At 44.4% G+C, this 15,390-nt stretch overlaps 3 protein-coding genes across 3 annotated transcripts; all 3 read left to right on the forward strand.

Moving 5' to 3' along the window:
- Positions 1–3,309: 3,309 nt before the first annotated feature.
- Positions 3,310–3,798, forward strand: SARC_07285 (hypothetical protein; the record flags this gene model as incomplete). The annotated part of the gene is made up of 1 exon (XM_014298777.1): positions 3,310–3,798. The coding sequence occupies one exon, from the start codon at positions 3,310–3,312 to the stop codon at positions 3,796–3,798; it is 489 nt and encodes a 162-aa protein (XP_014154252.1).
- Positions 3,799–3,804: 6 nt separating this feature from the next.
- Positions 3,805–4,248, forward strand: SARC_07286 (hypothetical protein; the record flags this gene model as incomplete). The annotated part of the gene is made up of 1 exon (XM_014298778.1): positions 3,805–4,248. One exon carries the CDS (start codon positions 3,805–3,807, stop codon positions 4,246–4,248), a length of 444 nt encoding a protein of 147 aa, XP_014154253.1.
- A 7,280-nt stretch (positions 4,249–11,528) lies between these two features.
- Positions 11,529–15,089, forward strand: SARC_07287 (hypothetical protein; the record flags this gene model as incomplete). The annotated part of the gene is made up of 4 exons (XM_014298779.1): positions 11,529–12,119; positions 14,310–14,383; positions 14,869–14,946; positions 15,068–15,089. 4 exons carry the CDS (start codon positions 11,529–11,531, stop codon positions 15,087–15,089), a joined length of 765 nt encoding a protein of 254 aa, XP_014154254.1.
- Positions 15,090–15,390: the final 301 nt, after the last annotated feature.

Raw genomic sequence — 15,390 nt, forward strand, 5'->3', positions numbered from 1 at the left:
TAAGGTTACCGTCCGCGTCGGTAGGTTCCGTTACCCCCNNCCCCCCCCCCATAAGCTAGGGTATCCGCTGGAGTTATACTCGCCTATAAGCTCGAGTTTTGGAATCGTCGTTCGCCTCTACACCGTGGTGAAATCTCACGAGGAGAGACAAACTCCGATCCGGAAGTAGATGGTAGACATCTAGTATTCATCAACGTAACGTTGGAATTATTGGTGTTGTGCCGCTTTCTTCTTCTGGCGAGTTTGCTCGGCTTTGTGGTATGCAGCGATATCATTCGGATAGTCAAAAGCTTCGGCTGACTCCCAAGTTGGATCACCTTCCCGCCAGCGTACCAAGTATTCTGTATTTCCTGTGGAATCATTCTGTCTATGTCGAATGATGTAACGGAACGAGGAACTATCCTGCCACATATGGTCTTCTAAAGGTATTTCGGTGGCTCTATGGACTAATCGCAAAAGTTACACTCTAACTGGTTTATCTTTGAAAGTATCTGGAAGTGAACCATCCTTGTGTGTCAGTTTATATCCTTGTCCCTGTCTGGCTTTGACAACGTATGGTCCAAACATTGGTCGCATTGCTTTGGTTGTGCGACCTTCGGACCGTACCATTACCACATCCCCTGGTTAAAAGGCGATAAAATCGTAAGCATGGAGGCGGTCAAACTGCCTGGATAGTGTGTCTGCGTATTTCTACGTGACCTTGTAAAGCGTCGGCAAGATAGCGTCGTGCAAACGATCCAGCCGGTGTGCCCAAGCCTCATTGGTGACCGGCTGATTCCCCGGAAGGTCATCCGTGAAGTCAGCAAACGGAACATGACGGCGACCGAAGTAGGCACTGAATGGTGCTGTCTTGTGTCGCCGAGATATTCGGAGGTTCTGGCGCAGCATAATAAGTGGTAGTTGGACATCCCATGCCGTAGGTAAAGATTCACATAGCTTGCGAACTCCTTCGTGTATGTCTGTGTCTTCTCTCCGCTGCTCCCAGAACCTGAGGACGATATGGTGGCGTCTTCGCATGCATCACTCCAACTTCTTGAGTCATTAATTTAACAATCCTGTTCGAAAACTCGCCTCCCTCGTCTGATTGAATTTTCCTGGGAAAACCGTGTTCCTCAAACACCTCCATAAATTTATTTTCACATATCTGTGCTCGGATGACTTTGTGTCGTAATTTGCAAGCTCCTTTCAGCTATCCGGTTCTGAGGGAAATCAACTCCTGTAATTTGTCAATAAAACGAATTTCTCCGTCTACTATTATCCCCGAGATAAAATCGAATCATACACCTAAAGTAACTAGTCGTAAAAATGTAGTAAACATATCAAAATACGATACTAAAACCTACTGAGTCTCCCTGAGGCTCAGTGCGGTGTATTTATTCTTATATTTGATCGTCTACGTGATCTACAAATATTTCACCTCGTGTGAATTGATTGTAAACTAATTTTTATCTCCACACTGATAGTGGTTTAAGGGGACTTTTACTACAACGTACGCCAGGAGAAATAGTATCCGCTTCGCTACTCACTAATACGCAATGGCACTTACTACAACAAAATGGGCTGAGCAGAGACGAACAGTATAAAGCGTACATTCGTATGTGAGATCGCCAACGCTATCGAAACCTTTGATAAGATGAGACACTACACCTCGCAAGTACGTAGATATCTAGCAAGAAAGTTCTACCCAGACGAGGAAACAGTTTTTTGGTTGTAAATCTGAATATGAAGAGATAATGTTCAACAGCCACTTAAAAATGCAGTTCGTTCGGAAAATCATTCTTTTGTTTGACAATGCCTTATACTTGATACACACTTGCCAATACTCTTGTGCACTTTGATGTAGTAAGGATGTCAGCGAAGAAGAGCTATACTACTCGGCCATATGCAAATGCAGAAAAAGATCAACACTCGCAGTGTATGGTGCACTGACGGCTTACAACCAAGATCTCAACTCGACTAACCGCACGTCATCCCACTGGACACAGAACCAGCTTATCTATAAAATGCAACTATTAGCCAGGAGATAGTGTTGGAGGCAATAATGCGCTTTCCAAACAAGGTTCCTGATCCGGATGGTATTCAAATCCTTAGTCTCAAGGCCGCATTATAACGATCAACTAACCCCTTGGATATGGGACGCCCTGACTTTAGCAGACCACTAATTAGAATCTTGGTTGAGATATTCTCCGCCATCTTAATGGCTGGTATATTCCCTATAGCTCTCAACTGTACCCTCCTAACAGTCCATCCAAAGAAAGCGGACATGTATATTGCATCCCCTGTCAACTTCCGACCGATAACCCTGACGCAGATTGTTCGACGCACTTTTGAGAAGTGCTCCCTACAGTTGATAACAAATCACCCCGTCTCAATCGCTCATGCCATCCAAACAGGATCCAAATCACACTACTTCTGTCAAACTTATGCCCTCGCAGCGATTAAATCTGAGACACGATTCGAGGATGTCTGGAATGATGTGTGTCTTGACATCACTAAAACACATGATAAAGGGCCCCGTCCGCGCATGTAGATACTGTTGCGTCACGCTATAGTGCCAGAGAATTGTATCAGTTGTCCCCGCGCTTTGTTTAAAACATTTCCCGTACTGGTGACGTATGTGCTAAGCTTTTTTCCTTTATTCGATGAAACAAATGCCATACTCCGAGGTTCGAGTGCCGGTTCACAGCTTTCTATCATCTATATGGACTCCCAGACTATTATGCTTGCGCAATTCCGGCCAAAACTATTCTTTTCTTTCCACTTTGTGGACGATACACGCATCCAGGCTGCTCAGTCTGTTCGGCTGCAGCACTTTCTGAACGCAATTGATGATTGGGGTTGCCAGTTGTCAGGACAAACAAATCCACATTCTACAAGTCTCAAATACTAGGGCAGTTCAGTACCCCTGACTGTCACCAAGCGCCACCAAGTGTTACCCAATATATGACACCTACTATCACTATGACACCTATTATAAATATGACGCCTATTATGATTGAACAGTGGTCTCGCCATAAGAATGTAAGGCGGTAGAATAAATATATAACACCTCAGAAGAGGGTACAATAAACTTACTTCTACTCAAGTTATATTTGTCAACAGGTTATGGGCCAATATTGGACGTAACCGTGTACGAGTACCAAACAAGCTACAACCAAAATACGCAACATTTTACGACCTACTCTCGTATCTCTATAATTACGCTCAAAATTCGCAACTACACCTTATACACCACACATAACTAGCCATCGCACTTATCTCACATACGTAAGTCCAAATCAACGAGCAAAACCTCTCTCCCACGACACCATGGCTAGAATGGGACATATCACATGGCCAACTGCCTTTGAAGCTGTCGACGAAGCCAATCGCTTTCGCGATGAATTCTTCCCTGACTATCCCATGTACCCTAATGTGTCAGCCGCCAACCAACACCTCCAAGCCATCACTACTTGTATCAAGCAACCACGCAGCCCACCCGATCAAGTCAAGTCTTTGGATCCACCACCCGAGCCTTATCACACTTTACCCTCGCAAAAAGCGATGCACAATTCACCAAGAAACTCAATACAGAACTTCAGGCCGAGATCGATAACTATAAACAACACAACGTCGACCTTGGCAAACGTGGCCAGTATGCCACCCTCCTCAATGAAATCAAAGACATTTCCGACCAGCTCCGTACAGCCCAAAATAATCTGCAACATCGCGATAGCCGCTCCACCTCCAATCTCACTGCCATGCAAGCTGAAATATACGAACTTCGCACCGAGCTTCAAACAGCACACGACACTATAGAACAAAATGTCAACCAGACACGAAAGTGTGAGAGCTACGCCGATCGATACGGCATTAGACCCGAAGCCCTCGGCTATTCCGCACAACTGCCGACGCAACAAACGTGTAAACTATGAAAACTTTGGGGCATGGTTTATTGGTCTTAAACTAGAGCTCGAACTCTTCGGCGTCATCCATCACCTCCACTCTAAGTGCTCCGATTCTACAGTTGGTGGTTGCAGCGAAATTGTTGCCGATTCAAAGTGCCGACGTATCATGATCGACTCCATTGACGACAAGCTCGTCACCACCGTATACAAGAACCACCTGTCTGAAGCACCCTGGGAATTCTTTGAGTATATCTGCATCACGAATAATACCGGCAGCCAAGGACGTTTCTGGAACGGTATAAAGAAACGTACTAATTTCACTGCCACTGGTATTACTGAGTCCAGTATGCAAGCCCTATAGTCTATACGACAGGGACTACTCGACGTCGGCAAAATGATACCCGACGATTGTCTCATATGTGCTTTGCTTTACAGTCTCAGCGACAGCTATGATCTTCTCCGCTCCAGGATGTTTGTCACTGACACAGACAAACTCACCCTCGAAGATGTCTACCAACAAACTTTAAGGTTTCAGGGTGATCATCAAATCTAACCCACCCCTAACCCCTCAGGTATCAACTCCGTCAAAACACAATTGACAAATGGCACTGGTACCAATGGAGGCAACGGGAACCGAACCAAACGCGAACGCTACTGTCCCCTCTGTAACACTAACGAGCACGGACTTTTTAGCTGCCCAACTTCCATTTGTCGCAAATGTGGCTCGGAATACCACTTGGGAATCAAATATACTATCGACCGCAAAACACTCAAGTGCCGTAAATGCAACAATGTGGAAGGACACAATGATCTCGCATTCTTCAAGTGAAACTACGGGGTCCGACCAAACGGTGGTGCTCATATTATACATAGCTCAACTACAAATACTCCACACATAGACTCCACGCCACCACCCTCACGTCATTACCAGAAAGGTATCGTATACACAATTCCGGAGGGACCCACAGCTCAATACCTTACAGCATCTCTCATTGATTCCGGTGCTATTGTACATATTCGCAGCACAGAAACGGGAGTCATTGACATAGAACACGGGGATTTCATAGTGGAATTCTCTGACAAGACGTAAGTTGCCCTACACGAACGAGGTATACTTCCGGGTTTAGGCCCAGTGCTTATCATGCCTCAAGTTACACAGAATATACTATCAGTTCAGCTTCTACAACGTCACTGTTACGGTATCTATTTCCCACCGGCAACCCATATGAACACAGCCACAGAATGTCACATTATCCACAATAATCAAACTATACATCGTGTACACTTGTCCGATGGTCACAATATAGCATTGTCAACATTGCTAGTGGATCACTCGATGAATGGCATAGAAAGCTTAGATGTAGTATCTAGGGACCAGCTTATCAAAAAGCCAATACAAATCCCAAAACCCAGAATAATCAAATACTGAGTTTTGGAATTAGGATTGGAATATTTCTGATATTAGAGTCATCAGAAATAATATTGGTAGAACCGGTAAGATATACCGGGACTCCCGCGTGTGAGAGAAACACTCAAGTAAACCCTGAGTCTAGTGAAAACACAAATAAAGACTCAGTTCGGTTTTCTCAGACTAGGGATTTTTCCTAGCTGAGATAGCCGTACTTGAGAAGAGGTCTATTGTATCATATTGTCTCGTACCTTTCAGCTACTCTCCATACTCTACATGGACACACACATTCTGCTGTTAACAAAAATAGACTACTCAACAACAATATATCTATTCCCAGACCACCCCGACCCAGTATCGATAATTATAAACTACATCCAGACCTTTATCAAACATACGTCCTGGATATCTTTGGAGCTGTCGACATCGGCATATTCGCATCAGCCAACAATCATCAGGAACCTGTATATTGCAGCTTATAGCCCGATGCACCACTCGTCGATGCTTTTCAACAATCGTGGTGACAGCTCGACAAACACCTTTACGGCAATATTCCATCCCGGAGGAAAACTTGGTGCGAAGCCCTGCTCAAGTTAGAAAAGGACGACGGTCTGATGAATATGGCCTTCCCCTTGACACCTGGTACACAAAACTACAAGCAAACACTTCTGCAACTACATTCCCATGTGGAGATCATACGCACAACAGCAAACACTTTCCTCAAAAACGGCACGGGAGCCCGTTGGACCACCCAAAAGGCGATATATATGCATCGCACGTATAGGTAATACAAAGCACGCAGTACCTCCCACGGATGACTTACTGTTCACGGAAGCCGATGTCATAGCGCACCTCTACAACCTCACCTTCTGCACTCCTTATGTGGAAAGCAAAATGCGACGCCGTCCCATAAGCATCCCGACACATATCCACCAATCGGAACGTAGACCTCGAAACAGGATTGCCCGCAACACCAAACGGCTACACGTCTAATATCAAATACTTAGACGGCAACTGTGGCATGATATTCTTCTTTCCCCTCAAACACAAAGATGATGCCACTGCTACACTGGATCAATTCTACACCAAAATCGGCAAAGAAAAGCTTGCCATACTCACAGAGCTTAAATATGATCGTGGTGGTGAATTCATTTCTGTGGGCAAACAACATAATCATGAACACAGTCAACAGCCTCTTAAAAGACAGCAATCAACTCGAATGTATGTGGGCAGAAGCAGCACGATATGCCGTCTTTACTCCAAACAACCACAAGAAGGACCGCAAACCTTCCTGAGAGCTGTTCTACGGAGAAAAACCGACCGACCGGCTTAAACACTTACATGTTTATTGATTTCAAGTAGCATTCATAAACCAGGACCCGGAGGGAAAATTGGACGACAGATCACTCATTGGTGTATACCTAGGTCATGACGATACCTCTAAATACTATGACGAGTGTCACATACTCAACCTCGAGTCTAGGAAGATCTGCCATTCCAGAGATGTTAAATTCAACTACTTAGTCTTCCCGACTTGGTCCATGATAGAAAACACGCCGGTCCCAACATTCACGACCAAAGTCGAGGATGTTCCCACAATCTGCGAACTCACTCTTGCACTCGTTAATCAACGCCATTCAGACGCCACTAACGTAGACAGTGCCATCAGCTCTGATGCTAGTGCCATACCTTCTACGGACCCTACCATGCAACCGCAAAGTATCATACAACCACAGATAAGCGTAACACACGACCCTACGCGACTAACAGCCACCACTCCTCCTACAGCTTTACTGACGCATATCTTATTACCCACACCCAATGTTGCTCATGACGACACGCATCTTCCTAACATCGACAACACATTACCAAGTACGCCCACATTGGAGTCCACTATCAATGCCGACTTAGGCACGCATATTGCCAAACATCCCACATCTCGCACGCTCAAAGGCCTACTCCTTCTACCGCGCAATAATACCGGGGAACTCAACCAACCTACCCTCCCCGGAAACATGCGATGACATGTACACGTACAAAACAAATGCAGGCATACAGCGCAACTAATCAATTTGGCAACACGTCCCCCGCCTTACCTGGTACGACACCAATCAACTTCATACCGCTTCATCGCCAGCGACTGTCATTCCCAAGGAGGTCACAATTACGCTTCCAGGGGAGCCACCGGCCATCACAGCACAGACAGCTCCGTCCATCGCCAGTTTAGCCACCCAATCTTGCAACAAACACGTCACATGGGCACTGGATATCGAAAACATCGGTCACCATCGACATGATCGACTATCGAACGGAAAAACTCAGCATTCGTGATTGACACATACGTGCCTTAGCCCATCTCAAGCGTGCACACAAACAAAACAAGGCAGACAAACAATTCAGACGCCCAGCTCGCCAGCTCGCCAAGACATGCACTAACAAACTCATGACTAATCTGCGCGCCATTATTAACGTTGTTAGCGTGCGGTGTGGGGGACTAATAGTAAAGTGCTAGTGTAGTTAAAGTATAGTGCATTCGAATCAATTTATTAATGATCTCACCCTCAGTTATATACTGATGATGTTTGTACTAGTGTTCAACCACTTGGGTTGGCCAGGGTAAAAACTCAAATGATTAGTATGAGAAACCTTATGCAGAACACTTTAGCACTCGGATATATTTTCCAGAAATAAATATATCATATTCTCTGTTACTACACTCAGTCTCGGACCTCGGCTTTCGGCTAGCCGGTGGCCCGTATTCTATAAATAGAATAATCTGAGAAGAAGTCTCAAATTACTCTTACGTTCTCTCGGGCTGACCCACCTATACTTATATTAATTTGAGAACAAGTCCCAAATTACTCTCGGGCTGACGACGTAAAACGCTATTAACGTATATATAATTACGTCTACTACTGTAGTCTCTCAAACGTCATTCGTGTCCCTGCAAATCACGACTATGATGAGGACTACGATCTCCCAATCCTCATCAATACACAACTACCCACCACAACAACATCACCCAATAGGGATCAAGCCAAACAACAGGCGATGTACTCAGAAACTGTCCAGAAGATCTATAGTGTCTGTACTGCCGTACAAGTAAATCCATTAACTCCTAGCACCATCCGTGCAGCACTAAAAGGGCCCGATGCGGATTTATGGCGGGCATCTATGGAACGTGAACTCGCGAGTCTTCAGAAAACCGGCACCTTTTGTCGTCACAAAAAAATGGGTCTTCAAGGTCAAAATGATCGATGGCCTCGTTGACAAATACAAATCGCGTCTATGTGCCCGAAGCTTCACACGAACGCAAGGAATCAACTATGACGTGACATATGCACCTACCGTAGCCACGAAACACTTCACACTCTCTTAGCGGTTGCTGTATCAGCTGGGCGGCACGTTGTACGAATGGACGTCGACAGCGCCTATCTTTATGCCGACCTAGATGAACCCATATAAATGAAGCCTCCAAAAGGCTCCTTTGCAGTAGGTTTGCCGGACGATCATATCAGGAAACTGAAGAAAAGCCTCTATGGACTTAAAGAATTTGGGCGTCTCTGGCATGCTCTGATTCGCTCCAAACTACTCACAATGGGCTTTTAAGTAAGCACAACCCGACCCTTGTCTCTTCATCGCCGACACAAACAACCTCAAGTGTATCGTATTGCTTCATGTTGACGATCTTATCATTTGTGGCCAAACAGCAGCAAACGTTTAAACATTCAATCTACTCATCTCAAGCGAGTTTAGCTGCAGAGATCTAGGGACCCCACAATGGCTATTAGGCGTTCGCATACTCACCACGCACGACTTAATCAGCATGTTACAAGACAACTACATCCAGGAAGCATTGGAGACATTTGACATAACAGTATGTCACCCAGACCCTACTCCCGCAACTCAACTACCAAACAGCGTAAACATCGGCACGGCCTTTGTATGCAAATACCGTTAATTGATCGGCACCTTACAATATTTGTCAGTGCTCACTCGAATCGATATCACATATACTCTCAACACACTGGCAAAATATATGGCGAATCCGTCTGAACAATATTGGCACGCCGCGCCACGTAATTTACAATACCTTAAATCTACGCCCAACCTCTGCTTAACATATCACTATCAGCCAGGACCACCTGTCGCTGATGCCATCGGCCACGCCGATTGCGCCGCTTGTCCCGTTACACGCCGATCGACAACTGGATACGTCCCACGTATCAACAAGACTCCTGTCGTCTGGAAATCAAAACGACAACTAGTTTTATCCAACAGTACTGCCGAATCCGAATACTATGCCCTACCGGAAGCTGCTAAACACATCCAGTGGTTACGCCTCATCCTTCATGAACTCGGCTTGCCACAAACAGCCCCTCCTATTCTATATTGCGACAACAAGTCAGCCTTGCGAGCGATAGAGTCTACTGGTCCAACGAAACATCTCAAACGAGTGGACATCAGAGTTCATCATATCAAAAAATTACAGGAAATGGGAGTGATCGATGCTGCCAATATTAGCTCTCTCACAATCACGCCGATATTCTCACTAAGAATATTGCCCGACCCACGCACTCGAAACATACCTCGGAAATGCTCCGCATAATTCCACCAGCTCAGTAGAGAAACAATCCAGGGGAGACCATCACGGTGCACAAGCGAATAATAGAGATTATATTCTCGCCTTCATCAGTACATGGATTCCAGGGGAGTGTTAGGACAAACAAATCCACATTCTACAAGTCTCACTACAAGGTCAGTTCGGTACCCCGGACTGCCACCAAGTGTCACCAAGTGTCACCCAATATATGACACCTACGATCACTATGACACCTATTACAAATACGACACCTATTATGATTAAACAGTGGTCCCGCCATATGAATATAAGGCGGTAGAATACAAATATGACCCCTCATAAGAGGGTACAATGTACTTACTTCTACTCAGGATATATTTTTCTAACACCAGTCCGGCCTAGAACAAGGGATTATTGAGCCCCGAAAGTGGCCATCGAGTAAGCTGCATGCGGTACCGCCTCTCCGTAATAGAGGACAACTAATCACGCTAACGCTAGTAGGCTTCCCTAATGTGAAAGCTCTTGACAGACACCGACTTATCCCTCCCATGCCCATGGCGGTGGAACTCTCTGGCATTTACTCCAAAAACCTAGGATTTCAACTGTCCCAGGCCATACCGGGTAACGTCCTTGTAAACACATGGACCACCTCGTGTCAGCACTATTTCAGGCTATAGTGTCCTTCCGGGCGTTTGGGTTTCATCGATTCAGCTAGCGCCATCCACGAAATCGATTGGCAATATTCGAGACATTCACTTTTTCTACGGTCACCTATGGTGGTCTGAACATCATTGCATGGGCTCCACCTATATGGCTTGTCGGATTGAACCAGTTGAACGAGCGGCACAACTCAACACTAATCCAGCAACAGCGATCATAACAGCCACTGTTTCTGTGGTTTACTTCCAGCATGACAATTTGCGGGGTACCTTGGTTAGCTACCTGGATCTACATCTCGATAAGATCAACAGTACAAACCGACTCGTCCTACTTACAAAACTCGCTTGGACTCGTAATAGACCTCCAGACAAATTCCCGTTCAGTATTTACACTCATCTGAAATTGAAGGGCGGGTGTACACCCCAACACAAAGAACACCGTAAGGTACGCAAGCAGATCCAGCAGAATACCACGCGATGTCTCTTGGCTAATGAGATATCAATGAAAGCTCGCCGCCAGTACTACTATCGACATGTAGGGGGAAAGCTTTCCATCACGTACACAATCCGAATTCATGCCATGATAGCAACGAACAGGTAAATATTCAAATTGCTTGACTATCGGACTGGTGGATGCGCCTGTCCAGTGGTTGTGCCCCGGAGATAAGACTTTTACATCCAGCCACTTTGCTTATATCATTAGATTAATAAAACATATTCTGGTTGGCCCTAGTCTACCGCCAACTGGATCGGACTTACTACAAAAGCTACATAATCGCTTTCACTTCCCCATATTTATTTTTCACGACGGACCTTTGATCCACATTTCCGTCTCCGAAACGTAAATCTCGGTGACCCGCAGGTCACCAGTGTAAAACTGACTACCCAATTTCAAAAACCCACAGACCCCACCAATAAGTCACATACTAGACCTGGAATGTAGATTTATTTTTTAAAACAAAAAAAAATCCAGTTGGGACCCACAGCCACAAATGTTGGGCCAGGTCAAACCCCCAACTAAGACGTTCGTCACCAAGGACTCCTTGCCCAATGACCAATGGAAATTGGACTTACAAAAATCTATCACAGACCTCTCTGCCCAGGTCAATACTCTACAGGCCAATCTCAACCAAATGTCAGGACCGGCTCTACCAAACCCGAACAATGATGGGCCCATTTCCAAGAAGCCTCTAGCTGACGACCAATGGAAATCAACCATGCATCAAATGCTCACTAAACTATGTGTCAAGGTGAACAACCTCGAATCCGAACTCCGGGACCTAAAATTACAAACATGTGCACCTCTAAATGAAGGCACACCCCACACCATCCGAATCGGCTCCACAAGCCCGCCTGCCCCGCCAGCAAAAATACCGCGGCCGAAGGCACCCAATAGCAGCAGTGAGCCTCCCAGCTATTGCTCAAAAGTGGACAAACCCGCAAAACCGAGCCCCAAAAAAGGACCGACCACACCAGCTTCTCAACCCCTACTGCAGCCGCCAGTACCCACACACCTTTTGACGAAAGTGATGGGCCGCCCGATGCCGGACAAAACTTTCCACAAAATGGATGACGTAACTCCGGTATGGCTCTTCTTTCGGGCAATTTTTCCTAGCGGCAAGCCTCCATCTCAATCAGAATTTGAAAATTACTGGCACGCCCAACCGCTCCTCAATCGCCATCACTTCCTTTGGTATCTCCCGTCCAAACCGATTTATCAACTAAATCGCCACGGGAGTTCCACCAGTTTCGTCCGCCTTTGTGTTCCTAGTGACGCTGTTGCCCAGGTGAAACGAGACAGTTCTCTGTCTGTCGGTCTGTCTGTCTGTCTGTCTTTATATATATATATTTTGGGGGGGAGAGGGAGTGGATTTTTATTGTTCTTTTATATACATTAAATCAGTGCAAATTATATTGAATAACCATTGGTCAAATTCTAGCTACTAATCTCACCTGTGTACATCCTAAAGCTGAAAATAGCTGCAAAGTTTGGTCCTCAGCTAAACGAATAGAAAAAGGGCTGTATCGACATTCGAAAAAGGAGACGAATCATATTTGTACATCTGAAAGTTACCAACGAAACCGTAAAAGAGGTATAACTGGGATTTCGGTTGTATATATATTCGTGTTATCACTGTTCATGCAAAATTTAGCTGTTGTCGGACTTTTGCCAACCTGACTTTATTACTTTTTTATTTGCAGAGTACAACATGAAGATACTCAAAACCGGAAAAACTTTGAAAAGTTTTAGACAAGTATACTGCCCCACAAGCATCTTGATTCCGCTTCAAAAGCACAAGCAGAGTTGATACTCAAACCATCACAATTGAAAGGGCATGTGAGAACAGTAGCAAATCGTACATTGATCACACAAAACAACTACAACTGATAGACTCCGTACGAGATACTCCTATGAAGGTTCCAGACACTACATTCGTAATGTATAAAACTACATGTACTTACTTAAAAACCGATATTCCTATGTCCGATGGAATCTACTTCGTACTTGGTGGCATGAAGTGAGTTTGTAAATATCTACCAAGATGAGATGCGTTCGATGCTGCACATATGAATACTATTTACAGTGGTGTACTTCAGTTTTTCACCACATACAATGCTAATGGCCATCTGGAGTTGTTGGCTATCTCGGCAGCGAGCAAAAGAAATGGGCTTTACTGGAACAGGTTCAAGGAGCTCTCTGATAGATATTCCAGATATATCTGCGTACCTCGTAGATAAAGAATAAGGTAAGTATATCGTTTTAGATTTATAGTGACGATACCATATTTTAAGTGGGATAAATCCATATTTAATATCTTTTATATAGAACAAGTATTTAATAATTGGAAGTATAGCCGTGTTTAAATAGGCATTCATGAGGGTATCGCAAATTCAGTGCATCAAGTTGAAGATAGGACTTGTATACTGCATGCCATCAAAATAATATGAACAAAGGTCGACTTGGTAGAAACGAAAAACCAACTCATCAGTCGATAATTGCTATGATTAGAGCTGCTACCGAACAGGGATACAACTTCCACGCTCAGGTAAATATTTATTTGTATACAGACGAGACTAGGAATGGGCTTTTTCTTGCACTTTATGCACAATTGTGGGTTGGTTGTGAAAATATCTGCTTACTTATGAATCTTAGAGTAATAGAGACTAACCACGAACTTGGAGAGAATATTATGGAATACTTAGAGAGCCGAAAGGAATAATTCGCTAAATATCTATTCGTGGAGGCTCGTCGAGAACACAATGCAGGCTTCACTGATCCAGAAACGTGCGTAATTGGTAGTTTAGTCCGACATGTTAATCGCCAATTGTATGTTTAGTGTTAATTAAGATGAATTATTCAACCTTTACAAATTCAACGCGGCTCCTCTCTTGAGTATCGGATATACAACAGCTATGGTTGTGTCAAAGGTCAAATAACTTACAATGTGGCAGGTATGTAGACAATTCGTCATACACTTACCAGTGACTTGCCTTGCCGCCAAGAAAAACTAAAACCCTAAAAACACTAGTCAACCCCTAAAAGTATTTACTTCGCAATTATGACAGAGTAAGCAAATTTTGTGCACCTGGCCATGAGAAGTGTAATATAATCAATATGCTTATACTTTATTCGAATTGGCATATGAAGAAGAGAAAAGAGTATCTGAAAGAAGCTAGACAACTGAAGCGTGAAGGAAAGCAGGTATTCAATATTGATATCAAATGAAACATGTTTGATCGACCAACGCTTTTTACGGATTTTATTTCTCCAGGTGACACCCTGGGCAGTAGAAAAGACTATAGCCCACCTCAATAAGTTAAAACCATGCACCGTGATTATCGTGAGGTTGGTTCGATTGACAGGTAAACTTCAAATCGCACAGTTTAACAGTCCAGACCTGCTCAGTCAAGCTGGTACACTCTCGGGGAGTTATAGATTGCTAGACCTGCAATTTGCATGTGTCTGAAGGTATCGCATACGGGCATGCTGCTAAGTGTTTTGTGCACATTGCTAAAGTATCTAACGTGAATAGTATCGCAAGTGAGTATAACCTGTACAACAAATGCTGGTATTCGCGATTGTTTTCGGTGAACAACATTTACATCTTGCAAACCAGTTTCACGGGACAATCGATTCCTTTAACTTTGAAAATATGGAGCAGCATTCACTGCTTCCCTGTCCTACACCGAGACCAGCGGATCGCCCAAAGAAACGGTACGAAAAGGTATCTTATAGGTAAGTAGTTGTGTTTTGATGCGTTTGCATTAAAAAATACTGACCTCTTTCAAAGACCAATATGTGAAATATCTTTTCCACTATGATTGTATCAGGGATCATGTGCTTAAGAAGACTATAACGTGCTCGAAGTGTGGAGAAGCTGGCCAGAACATCAACACCTGTGATGGCGAGTATGTAGTTTATTCCTTTATTTGATTCTGCGCGCGTGAGTCAGTCTCTACAGCATCCCTTGTGTCTTTTGTGTAATGAATTGTGGTTTTCTCGCTTAACTTTTCTATGACTCTCTTACAGCGACGTATACGAAAGCCAATAGAAGATCTCGAGAGTTCAAGGTAAGTGAGAGACTACATGAGTAGACGCATTTTTTATATCCGTTAATAACGTTTTACGTCGTCAGCCCGAGAGTAATTTGGGACTTGTTCTCAAATTAATATAAGTATATGTGGGTCAGCCTGAGAGAACGTAAGAGTAATTTGAGACCTCTTTTATAGGACACGGGCCACCGGCTAGCCGAGAGCTGAGGTCCGAGACTGAGTGTAGTAACAGAGAATATGATATATTTATTTCTGGAAAATATATCCGAGTGCTAAAGTGTTCTGCACAAGGTTTCTCAT

The sequence above is a fragment of the Sphaeroforma arctica genome (genome assembly GCF_001186125.1).
Source record: "Sphaeroforma arctica JP610 unplaced genomic scaffold supercont1.568, whole genome shotgun sequence".
Lineage (NCBI taxonomy): Eukaryota > Ichthyosporea > Ichthyophonida > Sphaeroforma > Sphaeroforma arctica.